This window comes from Pangasianodon hypophthalmus, chromosome 3 (genome assembly GCF_027358585.1).
Source record: "Pangasianodon hypophthalmus isolate fPanHyp1 chromosome 3, fPanHyp1.pri, whole genome shotgun sequence".
NCBI lineage: Eukaryota > Metazoa > Chordata > Actinopteri > Siluriformes > Pangasiidae > Pangasianodon > Pangasianodon hypophthalmus.
The window spans coordinates 27,857,758-27,872,689 of NC_069712.1; the positions used below are offsets into that span (position 1 = coordinate 27,857,758).

The 14,932-nt window shown below is 37.7% G+C and overlaps 1 protein-coding gene across 1 annotated transcript in view; it reads right to left on the reverse strand.

Annotated features, from left to right (window-relative positions):
- Window positions 1-7,514, reverse strand: part of pcsk2 (proprotein convertase subtilisin/kexin type 2) — a 36,524-nt gene extending 29,010 nt beyond the window's left edge. The window contains exons 1-2 of the mRNA XM_026939479.3: window positions 7,084-7,514; window positions 4,291-4,395 (exon numbers count right to left, since the gene is read on the reverse strand). Of these exons, the coding sequence (XP_026795280.1) occupies window positions 4,291-4,395; window positions 7,084-7,266 (288 nt within the window). The 5' untranslated portion in view covers window positions 7,267-7,514. The remainder of the gene's footprint in view (window positions 1-4,290; window positions 4,396-7,083) is intronic.
- Window positions 7,515-14,932: the final 7,418 nt, after the last annotated feature.

Sequence of the window (14,932 nt, forward strand, 5' to 3'; positions counted from 1 at the left end):
TTCTTGTCAAGGCTTCAAGAGAAATGGTTTAAAGAAGATGAAATAAAAGGAGCAAGAGAGGTCTACAGTATTGAAAACAGACTTTTTCTGCTCAATTAGAAGTCAGAATTTCCAGCGGTGCCCTCTATTCTTACTCAACATGCAGCATACACATTAAAAAATGAATCTCATGTAGTTAAATGTCATTGTGCAGTCCCTAAAAACTGCTGTAAAACAGTTCACTGTAATCTAAAACAGGGAAGCCTGTGCTTATTCTAATGCTGACAAATTCAGGAACATGAAAATGTTCTGGGTGGAACAAGTGGTGAGTTTTACAGTCAAAGATTTTCAGACTCATGCTTGTTACCATTCATATAAATTACATGTTGTGGGCTTTGATTCATTTGAGTATACTGATTCCATCTGTGTAATTTGATATTTCCTATAAAGGTCGGAAAGAAAAGGTTGACTCACTGGCAGCTGTCTTCAGACTTTCCACACCACCATTATTCCATCTGTTTCAGTGTTTTGAAATTAATTTGGTGTTAAGTGCACAATGGCACACCAGGTGCTTCAGCAATGTCTGAACCTCTGAAACCTCATGATATCAAATTTTAGTATGGCGTTTCTGATCTTGACAATAAAATCAGATGCTCCTCATGATATCACTAATTTCAAAAACTAAATATCTCTGAAATTATGGTTTTTAAACATTTATAATTACCTTTAATGTTGTGAAACATCCATGGGACAAGTTAGCTCGGGGTTTAGTTAATCTTATGACCAATCAGATTTGGGAATTGTGGTATAAGATATGTTAAATGCTTAAAAGAACTATAATTATTTTCCTTTTCAGTGTACATGAACAAATAAACAAAAAAAATAAACACAATAAGCAGGAATTAAGTGAACCCTGCTGCCCTGAAACCTTCAAGTTCATGTCCTGTGCAAAATTCATATTCTCCCCTCAGCTACGTAACTTCTCCAGCCTTACAGGATAAATAGTAATAGCATGGCAGCACATAATACCATAGTGCATAGATTACTAGCACACTTTAGGGTGTATAAAATGAAAGAAATGGATAGAATTGGAATTTGGCAAGGACTGGAAGGTTTCCATTTTATTTCCTTAATAGTCTATGTACTGTGTATTTGACTGACCACAGGCTTGTTTAAATTAATAGAAAACCTTGTTGCCTGAAATGCATATCCAAAGCAACAAAAGGTTCACCCTAGGAGTTTCCCAAGATTTCATTATAGCTCTGCAATCATTCTAAATACATCAACAGGTGGTTTGTATGCAGCTTTTTTTTTTTTTGCAGACTGAGTTATCAGCACAACCGAAACAAAAATAGCACAGTGTTAAAAGAATGCACACTGCATATATTAGGAGCTTGAAACCAAGTCTGAAAAAAAATTATAGCTTAAATGGAGAGTCCAAAAGACTCAGAGAATGGCTATTAATTTGTTAGAAAATTGAGCTACTATTAAGCCAATACTAAATCCTATACCTAAAAAAATCCAGTAGGTTGGATAAGCTATGTATCATCACAACACAGAAAACACATATAATCATCCTCAATGATCTATGGGTCTTCCTCTCTTATCAGGACCAGCACTTCTGCTCCTGTGGTTCGAGCTATAGGACATTATTGACAATAGCCTGTCTGATCTCTGGCATCAACGCTCCTCTCGAAATGGTACCCAAGACCTTCTCAACCAGTGTTTGAAATCAAGGCTTCATGACATGTAACAAATAATGAATCAAATAAACAAAACATAAAATCAAAAAACTGTACTCTAAATTGTTCTTTCTACATACTCAGGCATACCCTGAGGTGTGGTAGGTAAAAGGTCATGCGTAGCCTATAATGAGGCAGTTACTCAGCAGCCTAAAAGGACAGAAAAGGAAGAGATAAAGAGGATGGAGAGCATAGCAAACACTGGGATTGTCTCAGAGTAAACAGCCAACAGCTTGGGCAGTGAGCATGAACTGAGCCGAAGTAGGAAAACAGGAGTACAGGATCAATATAAGGCACTCTATATCAAACACTTGAATACAGTTTAAGACTTGAAAAAGCTTGTCTATGTCCTTGCATTGATTGTTGAAAGGCTAACCAGCACAAGTCTGAATAGTCTTTTGCTTAACGTTTATTGATGCCTGACACAGTAATTGTTGAGAAGCTAATAAACCTAATGATCATTTTAAATTTCAAGCACAGCTGTTAAAAGCGTTGCTAGTTTCACTTTAAATACTAATGGTGCAAAATACTAACGTCACTTTAAAACACTGCAGTATTTTTTGTAAATACATGTATGCGTTCATTTTAACACCATTCCATAAGAGATACAAACTCTGTGTGTTCCTACTGTGCATATCATCGCAAAAAGTGAAATAATGCTTACTTATATTTAATTTCTTTATTTTGTACAGAACAAATAGACTCATCAGCCATGTTAACAGGAACACTTGTGCCCCTGCTCATTTTGTAATTATCCAATCAACCAATCAAGTGGCAGCATAATGCATAACATCATGCAGATACACGACAAGCGCTTCAGTTAATATTCACATCAGAATAGGGAACAAATGTGATCTCAGTGATTTTGGCATGGTTGTTGGTTTGAGTATTTCAGAAACTGCTGAAAATCTCCAGGGTAGAGTTTACACAGAATGGTGTGATAAACATCCAGTTAGCAGTGATGAGAGAGGTCAAAGGAGAATGGCCAGACTGGCTTGACTTAACAAGAAGGCTACAGTAACTCAAATACCCTCTCTTTACAACCGTGGCGAGCAGAGAAGCATCACAACACGTTGAACGTTGTGGCAGGTGGGCTCCGTCAGCCAAGAACAGGAATCTGAGGCCACAGTGGACACAGGCTCATCGAAACATGACAGTTGATGATTAGAAAAAGACCAGGAGACATTTTTCCAATCTTTCCACTGCCCAGGTTTGGTGAGCTTCTGACACTTGGTTGGTTGATTGGATAATTGCATGAAGGTGCAGGTGTACAACTGTTCATATAAGTGTATGTGACAAGGCTTTTAATTCATTTTTTTGGTGTAGCCTATAGCACTTACATAAATCAGTTAACCTATAAAACACACAATGATTAAAAACTGCTGCTTATAGACTTAACAATGTTAAAACATTTATCTTCCAGCTAAGTCTTCAAGGTTTATCTACAAAATGCTGGAGATGTGCAAAAAATGCTTGGAAATTGTGCCCTTTCAAACCTATCCTGTCTTGTGTGTAAATTTGCTGATAAATGCATCGCTTCTGCCGGAATTCTCATCAAATAGCTGCATAAACACTACATTCATTCTTATTCACGTGTATGATGACGAGCCTCAGTCTATCCTAAAGGCCATGTGTGCATCTAACACAGCAATTTGCATAAATCTACACCCATGAATTACTATATACAGTAGAGGCGGAAGGAAAGTAGATGGTGTCAGAGGAAAAAGGGAAAGTAAATAAGAATTATTTCAGAAAACTAGTTTATGTATGCAATAAGATGCAAAGAAGTGACTCTGTGTATAATCACAGTTAACTGCAGAAACATCCGTTTTTATTTCTAATACCCTACCTATTCACCAAAATTCAAAAAGCCATCCACCTTTCCAGCACCTTTCTGTGCAATATGTAATGTGTTTTCTCTGAAGAGAAAGCTGAGTAATGCCGTCTGCCTTAAGTGTTACTTAGTTTGTGAGTTTTATATCATCTATCATGCTTTATTATTTCTCTAACTAAAATTAGAGACTGCAAAGACTGCTGAGTACAAACTGTACCATGCCTTTATTAACAAGCACGGTGCACTCTGAGAAGTATTATGTTTCCTACTCACTATGAGTTACTAACACCTTTGTTGATTTTTATTGAGAAAAGGGCCCATGCACCCTTTTTTAAATATCATGATATTACATATGAACATAAACAAAAATGTATATAGTGTTGCTCACTTATTCATCAAATAATTTTATAGTGATATTTAAACTCCTCCATGATGGCATTAGCCTTGGGGTTGGCCCTGATGAAAAGTATTGATAAACAGCACAGACATTCATATACATCAATTTATTTATAAATAGATAGACAAAAAATTAATGTTTAACAAGCAATAATGTTCTCCCATCATCTTTAATACTATTATGTACAGTATGTTGTGATGAATATTATTATTAAGACCTTTGAAAACATTGTGATCTAATTTTTAGGCTGCATCACCCTCCCCTATTAACTATTGTTTTCCAGGGACTGGAACTGGGCCGGTTTCTATGGGAACTAAACACTGAGCTTGTAGGCTTACCCGTCGGTCCTTATCCAGACGCTGACGGCGACGAAGGCTGCGTTTCCTCTTTGTTTTAGGAGTGTCCCGGGGGTAGAAATGAAAAAGTCTCTCGCCAAAGGGAAGCTTGCAGAAAAGACAAACAGCCTGTATGAGGTTCTATAAAAATTTCTAAAGTGTACATGGTTGTGCTTTAGTGACAGAACATATAGAACAGCCAGCGAAAAAACAAATATAGTATGTTCATAATGTTTAATTTAAGGTTTATTCAAGGTCACCGGATTGACCATGATAAATGACCTATTTGTATCCATGTGTATTCTTATTAAAGATTTTCAACTATGTGTAACAGTGTGTTATTGATGATGAAATAAAGATGAAATACTATTAGTAAGATAAGTACTGATAAGTACTGATAAGTAAGAGAACTGTATTTGAGATATATGAGTGCTAAACATAATGTCAACTCAAGATGTCCAGTTTACAGATTAAAATGAGCACGGGAGTGAGACAAATAGGCACAATTACAAAATTGGATCGCTGCATAATTTCTGTGACACAGTATGTAAGATTTTGTGAGATCTTCTAAATAGAAACAGTAGGCTACAATCAGGGGAAATTTTGAATGCCTGACCAGACCAAGTCCTGCGTTCCACATCATCGGATGTTGTAACAGTCCACTGCACACAAGCAGCTCATATTTTGACATTTGACCAAACTCATCATAAAATTAATAATATCCTCCATTCACTAACAAATTCGCTTTATGAGGACCAAGTAAATAAGTGGCATGATAAGGGAGGTCAGTATGCTTCAGAAATGTATGTCTGGTTTACTAATGTAGTGTGAATGGGCAGTAGTATTTTCTATTATCAGAAAGAAAGTGTTTCTTACTCAAACCAGTGGACACCAGACACTGGTTATGTACATCACAAACCACTGAGAGGTTAAGTGAATAACATTGATTATCTCATTGCAATGGCACCTGTCAAGGAGTTCTCGAAGTTGATGTGTTGGAAGCAGGAAAAATGGGCAAGCATAAGGATCTGAGTGACTTTGACAAGAGCCAAAAATTGTGATGGCTAGATGACTGAGTCAGAGTATTTCCAAAATGGCAGGTCTTGTGGTGTGTTCCCAGTATGCAGTGGTTAGTGCCTACCAAAAGTGGTTCAAGGAAGGACAACCGGGGAACCGGAGACAGGGTCATGGGCGCCCACATCTGTTCCAATCCCACAGAAGAGCTAATGTAGCACAAATTGCTGAAAAAGTTAACGCTGGCTATGATAGAAAGGTGTTAGAAAACACTGTGCATCGCAGCTTGCTGCGTATGGGGCTTTGTAGCCGCAGACCGGTCAGAGTGCCATTGCTGTCTTTTACATCATGTGGCTGGCCAGGTGCGTGTGTGTCGCTTACCTGGGGAAGACATGGCACCAGGATGCACTACGGAAAAAAGGCAAGCTGGTGGAGGCAGTGTGATGCTCTGCTGGGACACCTTGGGTACCACCTACCTAAACACTGTTGCAGATCAAGTACACCCCTTGAGGGCAACAGTATTCCCTAATGGCAGTGGCCTCTTTCAGCAGGATAATGCGCCCTGCCACACTGCAAAAATTGTTCAGGAATGGTTTGAGGAACATGACGAAGAGTTCAAGGTGTTGACTTGACCTCCAAATTTCCCAGATCTCAACTGAGCATCTGTGGGAGGTTCTGGACAAAGAAATCCAATCCATGGAAGCCCCACTTTTCAACTTTCAGGACTTAAAGGATCTGCTGCAAACATCTTGCTGCCAGATACCACAGCACACCTTCAGAGGTCTTGTGGAGTCCATGAGCCGACGGGTCAGAGCTATATTGGCGGCACAAGGGGGACCTACACAATATTAGGCAGGTGGTTTTAATATTATGGCTGATCGGTGTATATCTCAAATCCTGCACATCCATCCATGTAATTGGGCATTTTCTAATGCCATAATGTACTGTTTGGTTCTGAACTATGGCTGTATTCTCAGTGTGGCTGAATATTACAGTGAGACTGATTTTACAGCATGTCCTTAAAGATTTAATGGTGATTGATTTGCAGGTGCCTGACTGCTATACACGCATGTACATAAATACGAATCCACTAAGCATTTGACCAGTATGGCATATATATATGAAAAGACAATGGAAAATTTGTTATCAACATCAGTACCTGCACATGATTGATTGGAAACTGAACTGGAAACCTGTCATGATTTTGTGGTTTGAGTCAAACATATTTTTTGGCAATTTAATACAACTTTAATCAGTAGATATGATTAAAAAAAAAGACATGTCAGGTTTTGGTGACTGATATGAACATACAGTATGTGTACTTTTAGTAGTGTGCTAGTATTGCCTGTTATATTCATAAAGGTATTTTTTTTTATGAATTCAGTACTGCTGCTTCCATGTCTGTGTGTTAGTATTAAGCTGCAGTTGTGTGTGTGCTTTAACACTCTTGTTAGTGAACAGACAACTAATTAGATCGTGGTTCGTAAACTTTAACTGACCATAACACAAAGCCTCATTTCACCTGAAAAGGAGGAAAAACAAGTGCTGGCCAATTGTCCTTCTGCTCTGTAAACTTTGTGCTTTTAACTGAACAAATGACTCTTAAATTGTTTGCAGGCTTTAAATAAAATCTTCTTTATTTGCATACGTTTGTCAGATAAAAACTATGGGCTATTAAAGGACGCTGGTGTTTTGTTACTAGTCTTTAAGTTGTGATCATTTCAACAGAAAGAAATAATAAGCTGTTTTAGGGTGTTTGGTGATGCAGTTATCATATCTTACCTGTCTGGCACTCCCAAAGCCATACTCAAGTGCAAGTTGGTGAGCATCTTCATTCCCTCCCTCTTGCAATTGCACTAAAAGATGCTTTGTAAAAATTCCGTCCTCGGTGGCTCCGGTGAAGAGGAGCAATGCAGTAAACAACAACACAACGACTGCTGTCCCATATTTCACGGCTCCGAGCATCGCGCCTCTTCTGTGTCTCCGTGTTCTTAAGTGATTTATTGTTGTTTTTGGTTGTTTTTGGTTGTTGTTGTTTTAAATAAAAGCGAGGTGCCTACGACGACTTTTATCAGGGTTTGTCAGGATTCATCTCCTCGTCCTGTGGATTGTTGAGGCTGGAAAGAGTCGGAACGTCGGTCGTGCGCTGCGCGAGCTGAGGTGCGCGCGCGCGGGACCCAATCTACATTTCTCAGCTCGAGCGCTTTCATCTATAATTCAGCGGCCTAAACGTGCGGGTCTCACTCACGTGACGCTCCGCGGCGTAGTGGCCAATTGCGCTGTAGTGGGCGTGGTCACGAAGGATCGAATCTCCGCCCCCTGTCCGCTCTCCTTGCTATAAGAGGCTCGTTTCAGCACCCTGGAGAATTCCCCAATCAGATTTAATTAAGAATGAAGCACAAGGAAAGTCCATGTCGTTTACAACCAACAGAATTTCTTCTTACTTTTTTCTCTTAATTAATCTATGTATTGCTGTTAATTAATAGATTAATTATTTTACTCACTATTCACCAGGTCCGGTGAACTATTCCTACATTACAGCATATTCACACAATATCTTCTTTATTATTATACCACGTGCATAGATATGTCATTATGCACTGTCTATTTACATCAGTGTTACCTGTCATACAAAAACAACACAACAGACACATTACTCATAACACTCAAGGTCTTCTCTGCTCCTAGGACATAAACATGTTAAAAAAAAAGATAAAGTGTCACCCATTACAAACCATTCCAGTCAGTACATGTTCCACAACGTTACACTGTTGTCCTCATTGTACCCATGCTCACTGTAGCCTCAGAGTCCATTTCTGCTCTTTTAGCTCATCCACCTCAAGGTTTGGCATATTGTGAGATGCTTTTCTGCTCACCACAGCTGTAAAGAGTGGTTATTTGAGTTAGCATAGCCTTCCTGTCAGCATAAACCAATCTGGCCATTCTCCTCTGATCTCTCTTATCAACAAGCGTTTCCATCCAGAACTGGCGCCCAGTATGTAGCCAACTGTATGTTGCACAGTGTTACACTGTTATAAAAGTTATAAAAGTATTTGGCCATGTTTATTGTGCTGTCCCCATTGTACCGAATCTACTTTTTAATTGTCTTGTACTTTGTTGTTCATTTCATCAACTTTCCTAAACTACACTACATGTTGTCTGATGATTCATTGTTGTCATTTTCTATAATATATTGCACAAAGGTTTTGGAAAACACTATTCTACTGTATTCTTGTATATGGCTCGATGACAATAAAGCTCTCTACTCTGTCTACTCACTGTTTGTCTATTAAAGCAATAAGCCACCCAAGGGTTTGCGTTACAATGATTTTATCACAGGTAAGGATGTTCTAAGGCACTACAGTATGTGAAGCAGACTGGTTAAAACCCACTTTACCCATAATAAAATCACTGTAATGCACACTCTCAAGTGGCTTATTGCTTTAATAATATGGCAATAAAAAACATAGGATAAAATCCAGGGTTCAATAAACAGTTTAATTTATTATTAATAATTTTTGCTATAAACCGTTCTTCCACCAAACAATGTACTCTATTGACAGTAAGCTTTGGTTCCTAAGCAACATAATAAGCAATGATTAAGGCATTCCATGGACAGATCAATAGCTTAAGTGTAATGGTTTTATTGGCTTAAAACCTGCCACATTAACACAGAATTCAATTACTGTGATGCACTCACAGTTCTGCATAGTACATCAAGGAGGTTTTAGAACCAAAACTATCCATTTTATAATGTTTTTTTTTTTCTTCATTGGTTCTTGATTGCAAACACTGCAAATGATTTGCAACATTGCAGGAGTGTGGTAATAATTTTTGTAGAAATGCACAGACTTATAAGTCTTTTTGGAACAGTCTGTCCTCTGCGTTTTTGGTTTTTTTTTGCTGCAAGAGATTTATAGTCGCTAGAGTAATAGGCCTTCTGGGTATATGTACACCATGTGTCCCACATGGGAAAGGGGAAAAAAAGAACATTCTTTAGGCTTAATAGCAGATGGCTCATTGCTGCTTATATAAATGCCCTACATTCAATTCAATTCAATTATACTCAGTTCTATTCAATTCAGCAAGCTTTGGATGTGTTTCATTAAAAATTCATGTAAATAATGGCTTCCACAAAGTATGTAATGCACAAATAGTGTGGTTGTCATACACATTTTTATTCAATTTTGTACATTAGAAAACAAATTAACATAACATAACATAACATAAACATTTTAAAACTTGGCAAAAAAAAAAAAAAAAAAAGGTTGCTATCCTTGGGTTTTGGTGACTATTTTTTATATGCTTTCATTAAAGCTCATTTTGAGACATAGGATATCTAATAAAAGGTCTAATCTCACATCAGTACATATATGTATACTGTAGATGGCATAACATGAGCTGATGGAAATACACAACAATTTGCATTCAGTGCATTTGGGATTGAGCCTCAATCATAGGCTTAAGCCTTAAATCAGAGAACCAACAGCATAGTATGCAGGTGGTCATAAAGTTTTGGCTCATGGGTGTATATTAAGCAAAGGAAGATTGGATAAGCGATATGGTGCAAATGTGAATAAATAAATGGTTTTGAAAAATGAGTGTGCAGTCAAAGTTGTCAAAAGCATCAACACATATACACTACATGAGCTATGACAACTACTATGAAAAACACGACAGGAAACACTAATATCCACTCTTGACAGAGAAGACAAGGTAATCTTGCTGTGTTTTTATTCAATTTAAGTTTCATTCAGTTGACAACATTCTATTCTAATGTAAGAGTGAATAAAACTCAATAAACACTCTGATAAAGAATTTATTTGTTGCTTGATTAATTAATGTTTTATACCATACAACCTTTCAGTCACAGTCTCCAAATAATTACTTGGTTTCAGTGTTTTTGCTACAGTTACAAATTCACGGTGCATTAATCATTTTCAGCCATACCAGACATACTGAGGCCTTGTAAGAGAAAGAGTGAATATGTGTCAATGGTGAGGGAATTATTAAGCTCACATTGTGTTCCATTACAAGACCCAGATCCTTTCGTAAGGCTTTTTCTTTGTACGTAGCAGTCTGGCAGTGTCTGGGGCATCTCTGGCTGACCTTTTGTTTGACTGCGGGCTTTGTCTGTAGGAGAAAACGTGATAAATTATTGTATAGTTTAATTACATAACATGAATATTGCACTGAATACTAAACATAATTTGAGGTACTGTCTACATTACCTCTGTGGCTGAATTAGGTCAGAACTTTGCCACTACAAAGGAGGTTCCGCTCCTGTCAGCCAACAGGAATCTGAGGCTACAGTGTGCACAGGCTCACCAAAACCTGACAGCTCAAGATTGAAAAAGACCAGGAGACATTTTTTTTTCAATCTTTAACTGTCCAGTTTCAGTGAGTCTGTACCCAGTGTAGCTCAGATTCCTGTTGTTGGCTGACAGGAGTGGGACCTGATGTGGTCTTCTGCTATTGTAGCCTATTCGCCTCATGGTTGTGCATTATGAGATGATTTTCTGCTCACCACGGTTTTAAAGAGTGACTATTTGAACTACCACAGCCTTTCAGGTCAAACCAGTCTGGCCTCTCTTCTCTCCTTGGACCTCTCCTATCAACCAGATGTTTCCACCCGCAAACCTGCTGCTCACCGGATGTTTTTTGTTTAATTCCATGTAAATTCTAGAGAAGGTATGTGAAAATCACTGGAGATCAGCAGTTTCTAAAATACTCAAACCAGCCCATACAGGACCAACAGCCATGCCATGGTCAAAGTCATTCTGATGTTTGATGAGAACAGTAGCAGAACCTCTTGACCTGTATCTGCATGATTTTATGCCTTGCACTGCTGTCTGATTGGGTAATTGCATGAGTGAGCAGGTGTATTATGTCCAGTTTGCTAGTTTAATGGCTTTACAGCTTCAAGTATTTCCAGAAAAGATTACAAACAACAAACCAAGACAGTATGTCAAAACTTTAAACTGGTACTATAAATCTAGGCACTTGTAGCTCATTTTACATTCATTTTATTTCAATAGTTTAAATCTTCCTTTAATGTTCACTTGTGGCTTAATAAACCTTTGCCAGGAATGTGCACTAAGAAAAGTGGCTCAAAAATGTTCAAATGGTCCCTAAAGGTAATTCGCTGATAAGCTAAGTGTAAAACTATGACTGTATTTTCAATGATCGACTTCAAAAGCCAACAAAGCCTGATTGACAGTATTAATGTCTATGCCTGCCTTAACTCTTTCTTTCATTCTTTCTTTTTCAGTTTGTCAGCCTTCCAGCAGGCTCTTGCTGTCTCAGGGATGATTTTTTTTTTAAAAAAAAAAAAGATATTTCATTTGAACTGGTCCTTCTGCAATAATCGTATGAACCTCCTTTTTACTCATTTGCTTTTGCCGCAAGTCAGCTGCTAATAGCATTTCTGTTTACAGTTCCAAAGTTTTGAACATGCAATTGTTACTAATCTTAGTAGCTGGGTGATTATCATATTGAATAATATCATTGCTGTATTATGTGCCATTGTGTTTGCTTTGGAAAAATTTGTTGTTAATAGGTATTATACAACAGCGCTGTTGAATTGTCAAACACGATTGGTCAGAAGGTGTTTCATTTGCTATACACGCACGACTCTGCCAGCATTTCTGGCTATAATTCAAATCACAGGTTTTTATTAATGCTCTTGCTCTAGTACATCATTGTTTCTATAGTAACAGCTCATTCACAGCAACTTATATGGCATCCGATCTACATAAGTCTAATAATAAATGTATTAAAAATATATTGTTATATAGCAAAGAAAACATGTAATCAAAGTTTTCTGTTAGAGATGTTTATTTAGCTGTTATAATGTAAGTGATAACAGGGACTACCTTGTCTCTTGGGCAGTCCATAATATTAAACATAACTATAAATAAAAAAGCATGACATGTCATCCATCCAAAAATTAAAAATAGCAATTGTTGGCAAATTGCTGTGGTATAAGAGACATGAAACCGCTTGAGTCGTGCTGTAATCTGAACTTAATGAACTGCACCGTCTTACATATTGCAATGACAATATTTTCACACTATCATGTCTAGGTTGTGTGCATGATGCTGCTTTTCTGATGGAGGCTACCTGCCTAATTGTAAGAAAACTCCTGCTAATGGCACAGAATTCTTTTGAATGCAGTACACAGATGAATCAATTTGCTTGCACTGATACCATTACAGGCCTTTTCACAGAGATGAAAAGGAAATCATTTTCATTCTCTGCTGCCTTATATGATGATGTCTTGGAAACTGTGCTGCTGATAAGAATTATAGGAGTCATAGTTTAGTAGTGATTGATATTTTCTCTCTTAGCCTCCAGACAGGTAAAGAAACAGCTGGAGTGTGTGATGATGCATGCTGATACTGAGCTGATCAAGTAACCAGAGCCTTTCTTCCCCATATGCTCACATAAATTCTGGTCTTGCAAAGCATCATTCTCTGTCCAGAGGACATTCAGTGCTGATGAATACTGCATGCACACACACCAAGACATTCTCTTTTCACAGGAAGAAAGAATTATTTGCTTTGTCAGTCTGTAGTGTTTGAGCAAAGTAGGGTTTTTTCCCCAAGTGTACTTCCATCAACAGTCCAGTAGCTGATTAATAGCCAGATTTAAATAGATGAGTAACAGGCTACTCATCTATTTAAATCTGAGTCACTGAAATTGATAACGCTGATTATATTCTTTCCACATGTTAGCAGCCCTCTCAATTACTTCAATAAAGTTCTTGGTGCACTCTGAAAATTTCTGGATTAAAAATAACCCTATATGGATCAATTTGGAAACCCAGCCATTAAACCAACATGGATTAATCCAGCATGGTTTGTTTTAAATCAGTGAGGTTGCGTTAGGATGTTGGCCCAGCATGCTGGGTTGATTTTTTTTTTTTAACTCAGTTTGTGGGTAAAAAAAATGACTAAATTGCTGAGAAATAGACAGCTTAGGTGTTATGGTTACAGTGTGTACACTGCGTGAGCAGCTGTTTTTTCCATATCAGCACAAAAGAAGCTTCAGGCAGCACTTTCTCTCTCCAAAGTCATCATAAAATCATGAGCGATGAATATCAAATACAGGATTAGGACAAACTTGTGTCCAGTGCTAGTATATAATTGGAGCTAATGTTACAGAGAAAACGTGAGGTCATTTTAATCTAGATCGAAGTAACAGTAATAATAACATAGCAGCCCAAACTAAGGTAAGTGAATGCTAACTGTAAAAAAATTATGTAAGAATTGTAAATTATATTTCCTTCTCAAATAACGTTAGCTAGAGTGCTTTTTGTCAGCAGGCTAACACTGGCTATCAAGATAAAAGGTTTAACCTACATAATGACTACAGATATATACATTTTCCAAAGGTTAAACTAAATTATAAACTAATTACATGTGAACAAAAACTTTTCTTTTCTGTTACTTCAGTGTTTTTCTAGTTGCACTAGAAAAATCCTGAAAATGAATCTTGACTTAACGTGATGCAATTTGGGTCACCCAACTACCTGACCCTACAAGCTAACCCCAGCAAGTGATTTGTAAAAATATCCCAGCTTTTTTTGTATGGTTCTCATTCATCCAAACTTTTTTTTCTATTTCTAAGTTGTACAAACTCTTTTTTTATCATAACATAATCAATTGGCATTGTTTATATTTTATTATAGATAGAATGTCATCACGTCACCCTTAGTATCCTTGAGTTTGGTTTTTATTTTTCTTATTTATTTTTTTTTATATATATGCTTCCATTAGAGCTCATTCAGAGACCCAGTATATGTAATAGAAAGTCTAGTCTCATATCAATACAGCAATATCACTATACAGTAATAGCACCATACAGACAGCTACTAAAGTCTTGATACCAGAATTATTCTGTTGCCTGGGAAACAAGTCGAGCATGTTACTGCAGAATGCAGAAGGTGTGTTTTTCTCTTCTGCTGAGTCAAATAAATAAACTGGTGCAAATTTGGGTTCCAGGGTGTGAGTATTTAGCATAGTAGATATGATAAGACTTCAAGATTTTCAAATGCACAGACTAATAATCAGCGCCAGTAGATCTGGATTGACTGCAATCCTGAGCCACCAAACGATCTCCACCTGTCTATCTGTGTCAGTATTACTGCCGGTGCAGTCAATAGGATTATAGGAGAAAGGAAAAACCCAAAGCAATAACTCAGATCCTCCCAGGAGGTTCTGTAGGAACAAGAATCCACATAATGATTTTGTAGGCACCCTCGTGTCCTTGTGTTGTGTCCTCGGGCACTCTTCTTCTATGTGATTACACAGCCAACACACTGAGAACATCCAGCTTGGTGACATCATCAGTTTTGGATTAAAGCAATGTACTGCTTCCATGAAGAGCAAATGGGCATCAGAAAACTCTCGTCTATGCTGTGCCCACAGTAGCAGAAGGTGACTGACAATTTGTCATGTTGCAAAGCCCTGGCCAATGCAGATTAAATTGAATCCATCAGTCTCGCTCTCCTCTCACCGGAAACTAAATTGTCCTACCACTGTGTCACTGCTATTTATATTTCCACTGCCCGGTACATAATCAAATGACATATGAGCCCCATGCCTTGGCAGCCCTGTGATTTGCTGTG